Consider the following 15,574-nt stretch of genomic DNA (forward strand, 5'->3'; position numbering starts at 1 on the left):
CCTCGGCGGCTGCCTTCACCAGGAGGGCAGGGAGCGGGGCACCCGCCAGCTCCCAGCCCCTCTCTCGCTTTGCCCTATAAAAATGTAGGACAATCCAACACGCCTGCTATTAATTTTGACGATTGCAAAGTCAAAGCAACAGGCCCCGCGTGGCTTTGCGGGCGCCGGCTGCGCCCCAGGTTCTGCGTACCCGCTCTCCCCACGCGCTGCAGCAAATTCCATCTCCGGGGGGCGTGCGTTAAGGACCTCTGGGGACCCGAACTAGTGTTGAGCTGTCAACAGCCAAAGATGGACCGGTCTTCTGGAACCGTGGAGCCATGAATATCTTACAGGACATGGCAAAGCCTGTGAGATACATTCTCACGGAGACCCGCCGGGCGCTGGATAAATCTTCATTTGTAATGGGAATATTTATGGGGCCAAAGCAGGTGAAATAAGGAGGGGCTGCAAATATCCGGCAACATGGGTTTCCTGGCTCCTCCCTGTAAGCGTGCCCTGTGGCCTGCTCCCCCTGGCTCCAGTTTGGGTCTCCTGATTGCTGGGGAGAGGGCACAGGGACAGTTGGGTGTCCTGTCCCTCAGCGGCCACCTGGCTCCCGGTGCGGCTGCACGGTCAGGTCCCCGGCCTCTGACGATAGATGTGCTCTGGCTGCGCCAGGCTGGGTTCTCTGCTCAGATCCCGACTGCCGAACGTCCCGGGAAACGCAGGGGATACCGCGGACAGGAGGAGACCGAGGGCCCGTGCTCTGGGGACAGATGTGGGGATGTAGGGCCGAACCCCAGGGAGCTGAGGATCTGGCTGGCTCTGGCCGGGACCCCCTTCGGGTGGGGACAGAGGATCCGGCCCCTCCTGCAGCTGGCCTCCCCACCCCGGCGGCGGGACTGCCTGCCTCGCTGGCTGCCCCAGCCCCAGGACCAGGTTCGCAGCAGGTGCTCGCTGAGCAGGCGCAGGGAGAGAATGCAGGCACGTGTGAGTGAGTGACTGGAGGGCGGGCAACTGCGGGCTCCCAGTTTGAAGGACACAGAGCCAGAGCCGTGGGTGCTGCTCCCACGGCCCCACCCAGGGGAACGGTGGGCAAGCACAAAGTGTCTCCATCTCGGCCCGCCCAGGCTGCCGTAGGAAACACGACGCAGGGTGCTTGCACGCCCTTATTTCTCCCAGCTCTGAAGGCTGCGAGTTCACAGCAAGGCACCAGTGCGCCTCCCGGTCAGAGCCTGTTTCCGGGCCTGCTCCCCGGCTGGAAGTTCTAGCCGTGTCCCCCACAGTCTGTCCTTGGTGTGTGCGTTCAGAGCGAGAGGCCACCGACGCCCGCAGGGAACGCTCCAAGGGCCCATCGAGCCCGCCCGCCTCTCAGAGACCCGCCTCCTCAATGCCGTCCCACTGCGAGGAGGGCTCCCGTGGCAGAGTCTGGGGGTGCCCACCTCCGTCTCTTGAGTCCACCTCTGCCCCCCGGAACTCGTGCTTCTCTCGGGCCAAGTGCACGCACTGCGCACTCCCCGAGATGTCAGTCACCCCGGCACCCGCTCTGCAGCCTGAAGTGGAAGTCTGAGTCCGCATGGGCGCGCTCGCCTCCGCAGACCGGAGCCCACCGGGCCGCAGATGCCCCTCGTGGCTGCCGGGCCGGCGTCTGGGCTGGCTCTGCCCGGTGACCCCGCCTTCACCCACGTCCTGACTGTGCTTAAAATACTTAAGCTTTGTGAGCGTCGGCTTCCCCATCTGAGTTAAGGTGACAACAGCTCCCTCATGGGACCCACACACCCCCAGGGGCGCCCCTCTAGTCCCCAGAGCCCCCATCCAGGCACAGGGCCTTCAGTGGTGGGCAGTCCTGGGCCAGAAGAGCTGTCTGTCTGGCGGTGGGGACAGAGCAAACAATACCTGGTCTAAGCCAGCCCCCACTGAGTGCCCTCTGACCCCAGAGGCCCCGCGTCAGGGACAAAGAGGCCGGAGCTGGGTGTCTGCCCTCCCAGTGACTGGCAGGACCCTCAGGAGAGCGGAGATGGGGAAGGTCTAGAGTCTGGCCCCATGATCTCTGCAGGACTCCAACACCCAGCTGTCTCTTCTCATCTGAGCTTCTGCAGCTCTGGGAAAGAGAACATTCCCCACACCCCTGTTCTCAGGGGGAGCTGAAGCCCTGGGTGGTGCCTACAGTTCCATGTCTCTGCCCCCACTGGGAACAGCCTTTTGCCAGGGCCACACTAGACATGAGGCTATCAGACCCACTTGCGCCTGACAGGCTCTTCGCACATGGGAGCATCTGGGCCTGACTTGCCTTCCTGGCCTTCTGTCTTCCTCCTGGACAAGTATCCTCCGCCATTTGGGATACTTGTTTCCCTTTCTCAATGCTTGGCTTTTCTCACTGTGCAGGATCTCTTCCCAAAGCCATCCACCCTCCCACTCATCCATCCATCCATCCATCCACTCATCCACCCACCCATCCATCCACCCACACACTCATCCAGCCACCCACCGATCCATTCATCCACTCATCTACCCATCCACCCACTCATCCAACCATCCAACCATCATCAAATCATCCAACCATCATCCATCCGCCCACCCATCCACCGCATCTATCCATCCACCCACCCAATCATCCACTCACCCACTCATCCATCCATCCACCCATCCATCCACCCATTCACCCATCCATCTATCCACCCACTCAACCATCCATTCACTCATCCAATCATCATCCATCCATCTACCTTCCATCTACCCACCCACTCATCCATCCATCCACCCATCCATCCATCCATCCACCCACCCACCCATCCATCCATCCACCCATCCACCCACCCATCCATCCACCCATTCATCCACCCATTCATCCATCCATCCATCCACCCACACGTCCATCCATCCACCTACCCATCTACCCACCCATCCACCCACTTATCCATCCAACCATCATCCATCCACCTACCCATCCACCCATCCATCCATCCATCCATCCACCCATCCATCCACCCACTCAACCATCCATTCACTCATCCAATCATCATCCATCCATCTACCTTCCATCTACCCACCCACTCATCCATCCATCCACCCATCCATCCATCCATCCATCCACCCATCCATCCATCCATCCATCCACACATCCACCCACCCATCCACCCATCCATCCAGCCACACGTCCATCCATCCATCCAGCCACACGTCCATCCATCCACCTACCCATCTACCCACCCATCCACCCACTTATCCATCCAACCATCATCCATCCATCTACCCATCCACCAATCCATCCATCCATCCATCCACCCATCCACCCACCCATCCATCCACCCATCCACCCACCCATCCACCCATCCATCCATTCATCCATCCATCATCCATCCACCCACACATCCATCCATCCACCTACCCATCTACCCACCCATCCAACCATCATCCATCCACCCACACATCCACTCATCCACCCACCCATCCATCCACCCATCCACCACTCAAACATCTTTTCACCCATCCAGTGAACAAATATTTATTAAGAACCGGTTATGTGTCAGGCATCATGCTATCCACCTGTCCAAACATCACCCAATTTCAGCTATTTTTCTTCCTTTGTCTTTGCTCATATTTCTGAAGACCAACTATGTGTCAGGCACTTTGCTAAACACTTTATCTTTTTAAAAAATTATTTATTTGAGAGCAAGAGAGCGCACAAGCAGGGGGAGGGGTGAAGGAGAGGGCAGTGCAGACTCCCTGCTGAGCAGGCAGGTCTCAATCCCAGGACCCCCAAGATCATGACCTGAGCTGAAGGCAGATGCTTTACTGACCCGAGCCACCCAGGGGACCCATTCCTATGCATTCTCTCATCTAATCTCCTCAAGATCTAAATGCGGGAGGATAATCATTCTTTCCATTTCACTGACATAGAAACCAAGGCAGAGGGAGGAAGTGACCTGCTCAAGGCCACCCAGTTGGGTTTTGGACCCAGATCCGCCTCCTTGTACAGCTCAAACACCTACCCTTCCATAAAGCCCCCCTGACCACCCCATCAATGTCCCCCACTCTCCCTCCTGTGCGCCTCTGAATTTCTGCACTACTGGTAACTCACTACCTTCCACCTGACTGTAAACTCTCAGAGGAAGGCTCCGTATCTGAGCCAGCTTTCTGTGAAAGAAGTGTGAGCTGGATGAAGACCCTCCCTGAGCGCCCCCCCCCAGCTGGTGGGGGAAGCCCGGGCGCCATGCACGGTGGGCTGCATCAGGAGAGGAACTCCCGGGTTGGTCCCTGGGGTTGGCTGGGAAGATGGGTGCCCTGGAGGTGAGCTGGCTGAGCTGTGGCAGCGGCAGCCTCTCAACATACTGAGTGGAGCCCACAAGCTGGGCGGCACTCCAAGGGCTTACCCCTCGCTCTCTTCTGCAGACATGACTGTGACCCCCTCGTGGGGGAAGGAGCTGGAAGCAAGGAAGCAAACTGACCCAGGCGGTGAGGGGCGGGGTGGCCGCAGCCCACGTTCTTACCACAACAGCCTCCTCCTACCAATTAAGATAAGCGTGTTTGCTTCTGTGTCCACCGCTGAGTGCTCAAGCACGCAGAATATTAACAGGCATTTTCCACAATCTGCTCGAAATGGTGTGAAAATAGTCCCTGCATAAGCCAGGCCGTTTCTCTGAAATAAAGTCAAGGCTTGCTGGTTTCAGACCCGGGCTGCATGCAGAGCCGATCTGACCGAACCTTTCTGTTAAAAATAAAAATAGTCCCTTTTCCTGCTGCAAGAGGCAGGAGCTGTAATACACAACACGGATCTAAGCTCACGTCTGCACCCGTCCCCCGCGAGGCGCCCAGGGCAGGGCTCCTAGAGCCAGACATGTCTGACTCAAATCCCACCTCGGCCAGCACCTGACCTGCCCGGGCCCAGGTGATGGGGAGATCACCTCCCCCCCAGGTGGCCTTGGGGGCGGCGTAGTCGGGGCCGTAGGTGCTCTGCGGCTGCTGTAAACACCAGGTGTGCGGGACAGAGTCCAACCAGACCCGATCCTGGGGTCTCCCTTAGCAACGTGGAGGCTGGGAGGGGCCGGGTATGGGGAGGAGGGCAACCTTCCCCTGAGAAGGTTCCCCGGGAGCCCCACCCCAGCCTGGGAGCCTGCTGCATCGTTCCCCAGCCTCCCACCTGTGCCCCCAGCAGACACCTGGATGGAGCCGCTCGGATGGGGGTGGAGGCCGGAGACACACTCCTCCCCAGATGTGGTGGGGGGCAAGGCGGCCGAGCAGCACCCGCCCCCTGCTCCCTGTGGGCCCTCTCCCAGTCTTCCTCCCACTCCCAATCCCCCTCCCCCCCATCCCTACCACCCATCTCCGTCTCGCAGACCGGGCCATCCCCCAGCCTCCCAGGGTTCCCGTCACCCGACATGCACTTGTCGCGCCGCTGTTCTGAGAGGAATCGCGCAGACTGAACACAACCTAACACACAACCTAACACACACGTGTTTTTCAAACATCTGTTTACGGCTGCGGCCCAACCTTAGAAAGAAGGAGGAGAGAGGGGTGGTATGGACCTCCACCCCTGGCCGATGACCTGGCTTCTTGCCTCCCTGAGAAAACGGCAGAATCGGAAGAGAACCCCAGAGTTCCCGCCCTGTCTGCCGCCCCAGAACCGGCCCCGAGAGCTGGGGTCTCACCACCATCGCGCTCTCGGGACATGCTCCTTCCCCTGCACCGAGATGCCCCTCCTGTCTGAGAAATGCCACCCACCCCTCGCTTCAGGCTGACCTGCGTCACCCCTGTTCAAGGCGAGCGGGAGTCCCCCGGGGACACTGGACACTGTGGGGAGGGGTGTCTCTGGCATCACAGGTAGAGGCCAGGGGTGCCATTGGGCACCCTGCTCCGTGCACACGGCGGCCCGAGCTGGGAGACAACACGGGCGGAGAACCACCTACCTGCTCCTCCTCCCCATAAAGCAGCACATTTGCGGGGTCTAACTTCTCCCCCCCCACCCTTCCACTCAACAGACCGTCGGGTCACCTGCACCCTGCGAGAGGGCGGCAGGACAGTGCGAGGACTGACCTCACAGAGGGAGAGACCAGGACCGTATGCGCACGGAGGAAAGGCCATCTGCAAGCCAGAAAGAGCGCTCCCTCCGAAGACGGGTGCTGCCAGCACCTTGACCCTGGACTACCAGCCTCCAGAGCCATGAGACAATGACCTTCTGTCGTGCACGCCGCCTGGTCCGTGACGGCAGCCTGAGCGACGGCCACAGCTCCCTGGTGGGTCTCCAGCACAGACGCCCCCAACCAGCTTTCTAGCCCTCTTGCCAATGCACTGAGCCCACGCTGCCCCAGGACCTTGACACCCGCTGGGCCTGGAGCATTTCCCACCACCCGCGCATGCCCTGCCTGCACTTTAGTTTCCGTTTACAAGCCCGTCTCTCTCCAAGGCCTCGTCGGGCACTGAGCGAAGATGCCGGTGTCTCCGGGTCGCTGTCCTTCCCCACCCTAGTTCGCTCCTTAGCGGTCCTCCGGATGGCGGATAGTGCGCCTCCTGTGGTCGGCCGGGGGCAGCCTCCGGCTCCAGAGCCTGGGGACGGCTCAGCCTCGGGGTGAAGAGAATAGGCTGCTGGTCAGCTGACCCCGGGCTGGGGAGGTGGCCCCGGCTCATCGGGGGTGGTGGTGCTGGGGCAGTCGCGGGGGCCTTCAACGTGGAAGAGGGAGGCCGAGGAGGGAGAGGCAGGGAGGCCCAGGGGCCTGGACGCTGGGACTCCTCCCCCCACGCCTCCACAAGGAGCCAGCCCCGGAGACACCCCGATTTCGGCGCAGGGAGAACCGTGGTGGATGGCGACCTCCGGAACCGAGAGAATTCGTATGTGCCGTGTTGAGCCACTACACCCGTGCCCACTGGTTACAGCAAGAGGAGAAACCTGCCTGTGTTTCTGTGTCCCGTGCCGCCTCACCGGACGCGGGAACTGCGAGGGGGGTCCACGGGGCGCTTCGCCACTCAGCGTTGCTGCCTCTGGTTCAGCCTGGAACACACTGGAGGGATCAGCACAGAGATCGCCCGGGGGACCTCCTCGGGAGCCGTAGTGAAGGCCTCTGCCAGGCTGGGGCCAGAGGCGGGCCACCCTGGGGGCCCCAGCACCACCGCCTCAGGGGACCTGGGGACACACGCGTGACTGACCCCTTCGTACATCTTGGGTGAAAACCTTATGATCTTCCCAGGAACACTCTCAAGATGTATTTGAGTTTAACACTGTGAAAGACATTATTTGCGTTTACACGACACACAATTGGGTTTCGGCTCGTGCTGCCCGGGGCCGGGCCCGGGCTGGGTGCCGTGGACCCGTGGTACCCCCGTCCGCCGACCACCGAAAGCCCGGGGGCCGCTGGGTGTGACTGGCGCCCCACCCTCTGGAGCCGGTCAGGTCAATACTGTCCACTCGTGCGTCGCTCTCGGGCCAACACCAGGGTGGGGGCCGCTGCGCAGCGTCCCCACTGCCACCCCAGGGCCCTCGCAGGGCTGCGGAGGACCTGGCCTGCCTTCGTCCACAGCATGGAAGAGGCCCTCACGGCCTGAAGGACGGCGCCGCTCGGCGACTCTCCAGCCCCCAACTCCTGGACGCCGTCCCGCAGAAACGTGTCTGCGAATGCCCCATCTTCTCGGGAGCAGCAGGACACAGCAAACATCAAAGATCATGGTGGTCTGGGGAGCCTGGCCTTGACGTGTCAGCCCTTTTCCCCTCTTCTGATACACCTGGCAGGTCACAAACTGCTCGTGACCACAGCCCCTCCGGACATCCCCGGCATCACGGCCAGGCAAGGCAGCCGCCTGCACGGCCAAGGCCCCGCCCCCACACTCATCCCCTGTGCTCGGCACCCCCACGTCTCCGCCTTCCGCCACACGCTCCCCACCCGTGTCCCGCCTTCCGCCACACGGTCCCCTGTGTCCACAGCGTGCCCCCGCATCCCCCACAACTCCCTCCGCCACCCGTGTCCCCGCCTTCCACCACTGCATCCCCCACTCCGTGTCCTCCGTGCTCAGCATCCCGTGTCCCCCAGCTCCCCATGTCCCCACCCTCCACCATGTGCCCCTGTGTCCCCCGCATCACCCCTGCACCCCCATGTCCCCATTTTCTACCCCACGTCCCCCCATTCCCCACCTTCTACCATGCGCCCCCTGTCCTACTTCTACTACATGCCCCCCCATGTCCCTGCCTTCCCCCTCGCGTCCCCCCACCCCTCACCCGGTCGGGCCCCGCAGCCAGGCCCCACTTCTAACCAGGACCTCACAGGCGCAGCCCCATGAGGACCCCTCGCTGGCCTGACGCCTCACACTCCACGCTGTTTCCCTGGCACAGCGCCGGGCCCTGGGACAGCATTTTAAGGAAGGAAAGCGCTTCGCTTATTCACTGAGGAATAACACGCCAACTGCCGAGGCCGCTGGGAGCCCCCCTCCACGGTGGCAGGAGCGAGTCAGAACTGACCTGACCCGGGGGACCAGGCAGGTGGGCCCGGGAGGCGGGGCTGCCGGGAGCGCACTGGCCCCTTTGGCGGGGAAGACAACCGTGGTCCTAAGACGTGGATCCCAGCCTAGGATGCCTCCGCGGGACACCGGATAGGGAAATATCTAAGAACTTATTTTCGTCGTGTTTCAGGCAACGAAGGATAAACCGTCCTTTCAGAAAGCAGGGCCTTTGAAATATGCAGATTGCGGAGCTGAATTGTAAATGCAATCACTTCGTCCGCTCCTCCGAGCCCGGGGTCACCGCCGGCATGAATTATTCCTAGAAGTGTGGCTGCGGATTTGCAGGCACACGTCTCCACCCAGAACCAGGGCTGGGGGGTCCGCCTCACACCCCGAGAGCCAGGAGAGGTGTTTGTCACGGGCTGGAGCGTCCTGCCACCTGCTGTTCCCAAACATAAGGCCCCGGTCCGCCAGAGCGGAACCCTGTGCCCAGGAAGTGGCCTCGGCCGCCCTGCCTCATCCGTGGCCGGACAGGGCCAGCAGGCCGAGAAGCAGAGGCAAAGAGGAGGGGAAAGCAAAACCAACTGTTCTCCACCTTCTCGGAGTGAGGGAGGCTGTCCCCGTGCTGTACACGGGGCAGCCGGAGGGGGACAGAAAGGACAGGTCCCACCAAACGGCAGGCAGCCCTGCCCTGGCGTCTGTGGGAGGCCCGGCTCCAGGCGGATGCCCTAGTTTCTCACTCGCCGTAGTAACTCAACAGCAGCAGAACAGGAGGGACGCGAGGGACACAAGGGACACGAGGGACACAGACCTGGGGGCAAAGGGCCTGCCGAGTTCCCGTTGCCGCCGTGGTGAAGCCAGACCTGCCAGGACCCCCCAGGCCTCGCCGACACACCGCGCCGTCTCTCCGGTCACAGCCAGCCAAGGCCAGCGTGCAGGACAGTACGGCTCCCAGGGCTCGCGAAGATGAGGACCGGTGAGCTCAAGCTCGAGAGGTCCCCGGACCCAGCGGGAAGCCGTCGGTGGGACTGAAACGCAGCGAACGGGAAAGCTTCCCGGCAGAATGCACACTCCCCAACACGGGGGGTATCCTGGAGCATTTCCCACGCGGACCTGCTTCTGTGCACAGAAAAGCCCGGAACCTCCCTCCAGAAACCGGCACCTTTTCCGCACGCGGGGCTCCCAGGGGACAGTGTGTGGGCAGGCACCCGGCGGGGGTGAGGGATGTCTGGCTGGGACACCTAGACCCTGGTGGCCCCAGGAACCCTTGGGTGTTCTCAGACCCCCGCGACCCTCCTCTGCAGGCTCTCAGGGCCCGATTTACTCATCATTGGAGGATGCAAAGAGAACGCGCCGGGGGCGTGAGACCCCCTCGTGGTCCTCACACAGCCTCTGTTCCCTCAGTCAGGGCTGCGGCGGGCCGAGACCTCCGCCCACGACGCACGGTTCACCGCAGCGTGGAGGGTCTCCGGACAGGCTCCCTACGTCCGCTTCCCAGCCGTGACGTGGCCAGTCGGTGAGGCACACAGCAGGGCGGGAGATGCGGGACACCTACACGTGGCTCGGCGGCGGCCAGACGCGCAAGGCAAACGCTGGGTCAGAGTCTCAGTCCGCCGCCTCGGTCCCACCTCAGTCCGCCGCCTCTGCCTCGCCTCTGCAGCTCAGCGAGGGTTTCATGATCAAAACTCAGCATGCTCAGAGCGTCGGTAGGATTTTGGCCTCCTGGTCAGAAATCGGGGACCCCTTAACACCCGCCATCCCTGTCCTCCAGGGACAGGTGTCTGCTCAGCACATGGTCTGCCACAGACCAGGCTTCCCAAGGCAGAGCCACCACCCAGGCAGGGGCCACACGCCGGACAGGATTTTTGGCAAAAGAAGGACACAGGCTTGCGTGACACTGACTCTCACCATGAGATATACTCCCTTCTAGGGTCTGTCTCAATCTCCTGATCTCTGCAAGGACAGAGTCTGCGTTTCCTGCTAGTATCTCCCTACACGGGCCTTTCACCCGAGCGCGGCACTGGGCTCAGAGCCCCGGGGCAGCAGCGCGGCCCAGCTGGCCTGGACCGGAGCCCACGTCTTGTCTTCCTCATTCTGGTCACCGCCTGCTTGTGGGTGTGGGGCCGATTTGCAGCTTTTTAAATAAATTCACTAGCACAGCAGTGAATTGTTCAGAGAAGGATCTGTTCACTCGCCCATTCGGCAAATATTTACGGAGCACCAAGAATAGGCAGGATCCGGCCTGGGACCCGGGGTCGAGCCGCACACAGAGCAGACAAACCCTCAGATGAACTCCAGGTGGGCGTCGTGCACAAATAAGGTGAAGACGGCGTCAGTCACACGCGGGTTTCGGAACCTCGAGGGGAAGCAGAGTCAGAATCATCGCTTTCCCAGAGGAGGGCGAGTGGCTGGGGTGGGGGCTGCCCACACCCTGGAGGCCTTAGACCCACTGGACCCTCTGTTGTTTTAACTTGACCGTTGGACAGCAGTAGAGACGCAGATCATTTTTAACATAAGTGCTGCCCTCAGCCGCGGCCACTGCTGACCGACGGCAAGCTGCGCTCTCCCGCGGGCTCTGTCTGCACACCAGACCCGGGCCTTGTCCTCCAGCCGCGCAGGCTTGGGCAGGGCTGGGTCGAGGTGGTGGGGTGAACGCGAGTGCGCTCTGAATCGTAGACAGTACCTCCGTCTACAGGGGCCAGCCACCCACAACGGACAGCTCACCCTCCACGGTCCACACCGGCCAGACCCGCGGCCCCTAAAGGTCAGAAGAGCGTGTCAGGAGGCACGAAAGGAGCAGGGCGGCCAAGTGGCAGGTACCTTCTCCCCCGCAGGGAGGAGGCCCCGTCCTGGCTGGGCACGAGGCCTGTTAGCCGGTGACGCTTGCACCGCGTAACGCCCATGACCACAGGGGCAGAGCCACGGGGCCACACGCTTTGCTTGGTGGCAGCTCACCGCGAAAGAGAAGTGGGCGTGGGTTCTCCCCTGCCCTCCCCGCCCCCAGGACGGCCGCAGTCCCGAGGGCAGAGGGCTTGCTGGCCGGGCAGCCGAAGAGGGACATGCCCTCCCCGTTCCCCTCGTGGGGCTGGAGGCTCTCAAATCCGCGATCACGAGACGCCCCGCGCAGCACGCACACACGACCGTGGAAGCTGTACTTCACGGGCGACGCAACATATCCAGAAGGATGAGTTTTGGCTATAAACATTTTTTTTCTTGCCTTGAGCGCTGAATTTAGAAGCAAAGTCTCATGTACACACAGGATGTGACTGCATCGCATTTCCTAAAAGAGGACTTTCTCCCCAGTCCTGCGACTCTGGGTGTGCACACCCCGGTCGCCAGGTCTTTGTTGAGGGCATTCAGACATCGCGGAGAAGAAAGGGCGTGGGGAGCGCCTCCTGCTTCCAGACGCCCTCGCCTCCCCCCAGCTCCCGTAAGCCAGGAGAGACGTTTCCAGGAAGCACTCAAGGCTGAGGAAACAGAAGTGACGTTCACTTGGTTTGGATGTCTTCCCTCTTTTCCACACTCGGTGGAGACTCCCGGGGTCATTTCTAGGTGGGACAGGCGGTCACAGGAAGTGCGGCCGGCCCGCAGTACCTGTCACACGGGAGCCGGCGTGGGGCTGGAGGACCAAGCCCTGCTTTCAAACGGCCCCTTGTGGGCAAATGTCCACTCATTCCTGCACTGGCCCTCCTTAGGGACCAACCCCAGATGCGGGAGAGACTGGCTCTCGTTGTCTCCAAGAACAAATACCGAGTGACTCCTGGGTGGGGGGGACATTGTGTTGGGGACATGGCCTAGAAGTGGGGAGCAGTAACCTCATTTGAGAGGAGCAGGGAGGAGGAGGGAGAGGGAGAGAAACACAGAGACCGAGACACAGACAGACAGGCACATACTGAGAGACAAAGTCAGAGAGAGACAGGCAGAGGGATGGGGCAGAGAGACGGGGACACACTTGGAGAGAGAGGTGGGTGAAGGAAGGAGAGAGGGGAGAGGCTGGGTGGGCAAGGGGCTCTTCCGAAACCCTTGGCGACATCCTGCTACTGTCAGGAGCATCCGTCCGAGGTCCTGGCCTGCGCCACGCGGAGCTGGCTCCCTCTCACCTTGAAGGGCGAGGCGGGGAGCCGCTCGCAGCGCTGAGCTGGGCGTCAGGATGTTACACAACCCAGTATGCTGCCAATGTTTTTATATAATCCTCCGGTTCTCCCCATAAAACAGACCATAACACCCTGGCAAATACACTTCAGTAAAGCTAGGTGCTATCAGCGGGCCGCGCGACTTCCAGAGATCCGTCACCCCGCCGTAGCAGCCAAGTGGCAGTCGGGCTAAACTTTTCTCCCCTCGTGGCTTCGGCTGCACAGGAGAGATCAGAAAAGCCACGGAGCTCACTCACCAAAGGGGAAGTCACGTCTGGAGGAGAACCAGGAGCCGGGGCTGGGGTGGGGGGCGGGAGGGAGCCTGGGGACTCAGAGGACGCTCTGCTCCCTCCCAGACAGGCAATCGGCTGCATGCAGACAGTGCCCTCCTCCGCTGTGTCCCCGAGCCCCTGGGTCTCCGGCTGCTGCTTCCTCCCACAGGAAGCCTCAAGGAGACCCCCATACCGGCAGGAAGCACGCAGACCCCCCCACGGGTGCGGTCCAGCTCCCAGGCACCCCCGCCCAGAGCCTGTAACCCACGCTTCCGACGAGCTTTGCTGGGGCTGCCGGTGCAGAAACCAGAATAGCACAGAACAGAAGGGAAAAGCCCACTAATGAGGTAAACACGCGAACTCTTCTCCTTCCTCCTTGTACCTCGGCACAGAGAGAGCCCAGGAAGTGGCAGGGACTTTATTCCATCTGCTGCATCCCAAATAGGAAAAATACCCGCTCCTCCCAGCCTGACGCAGCCTGACCCTCAGTCACATTGATGTGGACCCTTGCAAGGGGCTCACACCTATGGGGAAGAAGTAAGGAGCCCATCCCAGGAGCTGGGCTTGCTGTGGGAGCTCCGAGGGCTGCGGGGTTCCATGCGTCACAGCCCAGCGTCCCTCTAGGGGGTGAACACTGGCCAAGCCCCTGCTGGACCCCTGACTCTCTCTGTCCAGGAGTCACCAGACCCTGGCCTTGTGCTTGCCCCACAGCAACACTTTCTGGAAGGAGCCCTGCACATCCCCAGGACAGGAAGTGGACCAGGCCCAGGGGTCCCAGAGAGGCACCTTTCCCCACCAGCATTCAAGACTCTACATCAGCAACCTCCGAGGGCAGCACTGCCCTCCCTCCAGTCTCCACGTCCTCCAGCAGGGAGAGGAGTGGCTCCAGGCGAAGACCTCCTCTCCCCCAGCTTCTAGGAAAGCGGAACGTGCCCCCTCACTCTTGGACCTGGGCACTGCCTGCTCTTAAAGCAAGTCCTAGACCCTCTTGAGAAGTTCTTTCAAGTTCTCTCAGGCAATAAGTTGGAGACATTGCATGTGTGGTTGGGGGGATTGGTTCTCAAGGGTCCACTGGGGGAGTGAATGAATGAGTGGCCATCCAGGCCAACGCTCTCTGCTAAAGGGACCCCTTCTCTTCCTTATCTGCCTCTTACCCAGTCTCCACCCAAAGTAACACAGAAGGAGTTTGATCCCAGCCCCTGCTGGCCGTCAGGCCCTGGGGTCAGCGAGGGTTTCCGTGGCTGGAACACACAGCCGCGTCCCCGGAGCTGTGTGCCAGTCCCCCTGTCCAGCCCCTTTGTTCCCGGCGGGACGCTGCCTCGGCTCACCATTCAGCTGGTTGTAGACCACCTCCTCCAGGTGGTCCAGGCGCTGCAGGATGGCTTCGCGGTCCACCGGCGCGCCCACCTTGGCGTGCCGGCTTCGCACCCGGCGGTCGGCGCTGCGCACGATCTGCACCAGCCCCTCCGAGCGGTCCTGCAGGCGGCAGTACACGGAGAAGAGGATGATGCCCACGAACACCACGATGTTGACCGTCAGCAAAGTTTTGATCTTCCTGGCCACCGCCATGAACGCGGCTGGGAGCGGGGGGGCCGCCTCACCCGCGGGGCATCCCCGTGGGCCCAGCGGCCGCAGGAGCCTCCGCCCGGCCCGCCGCTTCGGAGACCATGAGCCGGCCCGGCTGACCGCGGGGCGGCGGGGGCTGCGGGCGGGGTGGGGGAAGGGCGCGGCGGGGGTGGGGCCCGGGGGCTGCGGGCACCGGGCTGCGGCAGGGGGGCCGCGGGCGGGCCGGGGGCCGGAGTCTGGGGGCTCGGCCGGGTCTGGGGCTCGCTGCGCGCTCCGCCGCCCGCGCCCCGGAGCTGTCCCTTCAGCACCACCCGCGCCCGCTCCGCGCTCCGGGCCGCCGCCGCCCGGGGTCCCCGCGCGCAGGGGCTGCCCGGGGCCGCGCGCAGGGGGCAGCCGGCATCCTCCGCAGAGGGGCGCGGCCCCGTCCCGGGGGGCGGCGGGCGGGCCTGCGGGCGGGAGGGGAGAGGGAGGCGCGGACCGGGCGGGCGCTCCTGCTGCCGCGCGGCTCCTGCCCGCCCCGCAGCCACGGCGCCGGTGCGGAGTGACGCGGCCGCCCAGCTCATCAGCATGCACGCGGGGCCTCCGCGCCCGCCCCCCGCCGGGACGGCCCCTGTCGGACCGCCCCGGCCCCCTCCCGGGAGCAGGGTCCCGGGCGAGCTCCGGCGGCCCCCGGCCCGGCCCGCCTGGCGGGAGGGGAGGGGCGGGGCGGGGCCCCACGCTCTGGAGACCCGGACCAAGGGCAACAGGGCGGAAGCCGTGGGGGTGGGGGAAGCCGCGCGGACCCTCCTTCCCAGGCCCCTTTCCCCAAATAAGCCCGAACCTTAACCCCAGGAAGTGAGGCCTAGGGCAGTGCCTGGTCAAGGCCGCCTTGTCTGTGTGAAAGGGCCTGGGGTGGGGTTGCCTTTGTGGGGAGGAGGGCGGGCAGCAGGGTCAGAGTCATCTCCGTGGTCTCCCCACTCACCTAGGCCAAAAGGAATCAACTCCCCCCTTCCTTCCCCCCATCCTCCACCCCCCAGTCCCAACCCCTGCACCCCTTACCTGTCCCCTCCATACCTGTCATGGAGCTGAGAGGGTAGAAAAGCTGAGTTCAAGGACAGGTGGACGGGGAGCCTGGGATTCAGGGGGACCTAGGAGCCCCACCAGCCTGTACCTGACAACCTACTGGGACAGAAAGAAGGTTCAGACCACTGGGCGTCAGGT

General features: G+C 62.7%; 1 protein-coding gene across 1 annotated transcript in view; it reads right to left on the reverse strand.

Moving 5' to 3' along the window:
* GALNT9 (polypeptide N-acetylgalactosaminyltransferase 9) overlaps positions 1 to 14,377 on the reverse strand; it is a gene marked incomplete at both ends in the record, with an annotated part of 71,608 nt that extends 57,231 nt beyond the window's left edge. Inside the window, one exon of the mRNA XM_080821244.1 lies at positions 14,137 to 14,377. Within this exon, the coding sequence (XP_080677370.1) occupies positions 14,137 to 14,377 (241 nt within the window). The remainder of the gene's footprint in view (positions 1 to 14,136) is intronic.
* Between the last annotated feature and the right edge of the window lie 1,197 nt (positions 14,378 to 15,574).

The sequence above is a fragment of the Martes martes genome (assembly GCF_963455335.1).
Source record: "Martes martes genome assembly, chromosome: 13".
Lineage (NCBI taxonomy): Eukaryota > Metazoa > Chordata > Mammalia > Carnivora > Mustelidae > Martes > Martes martes.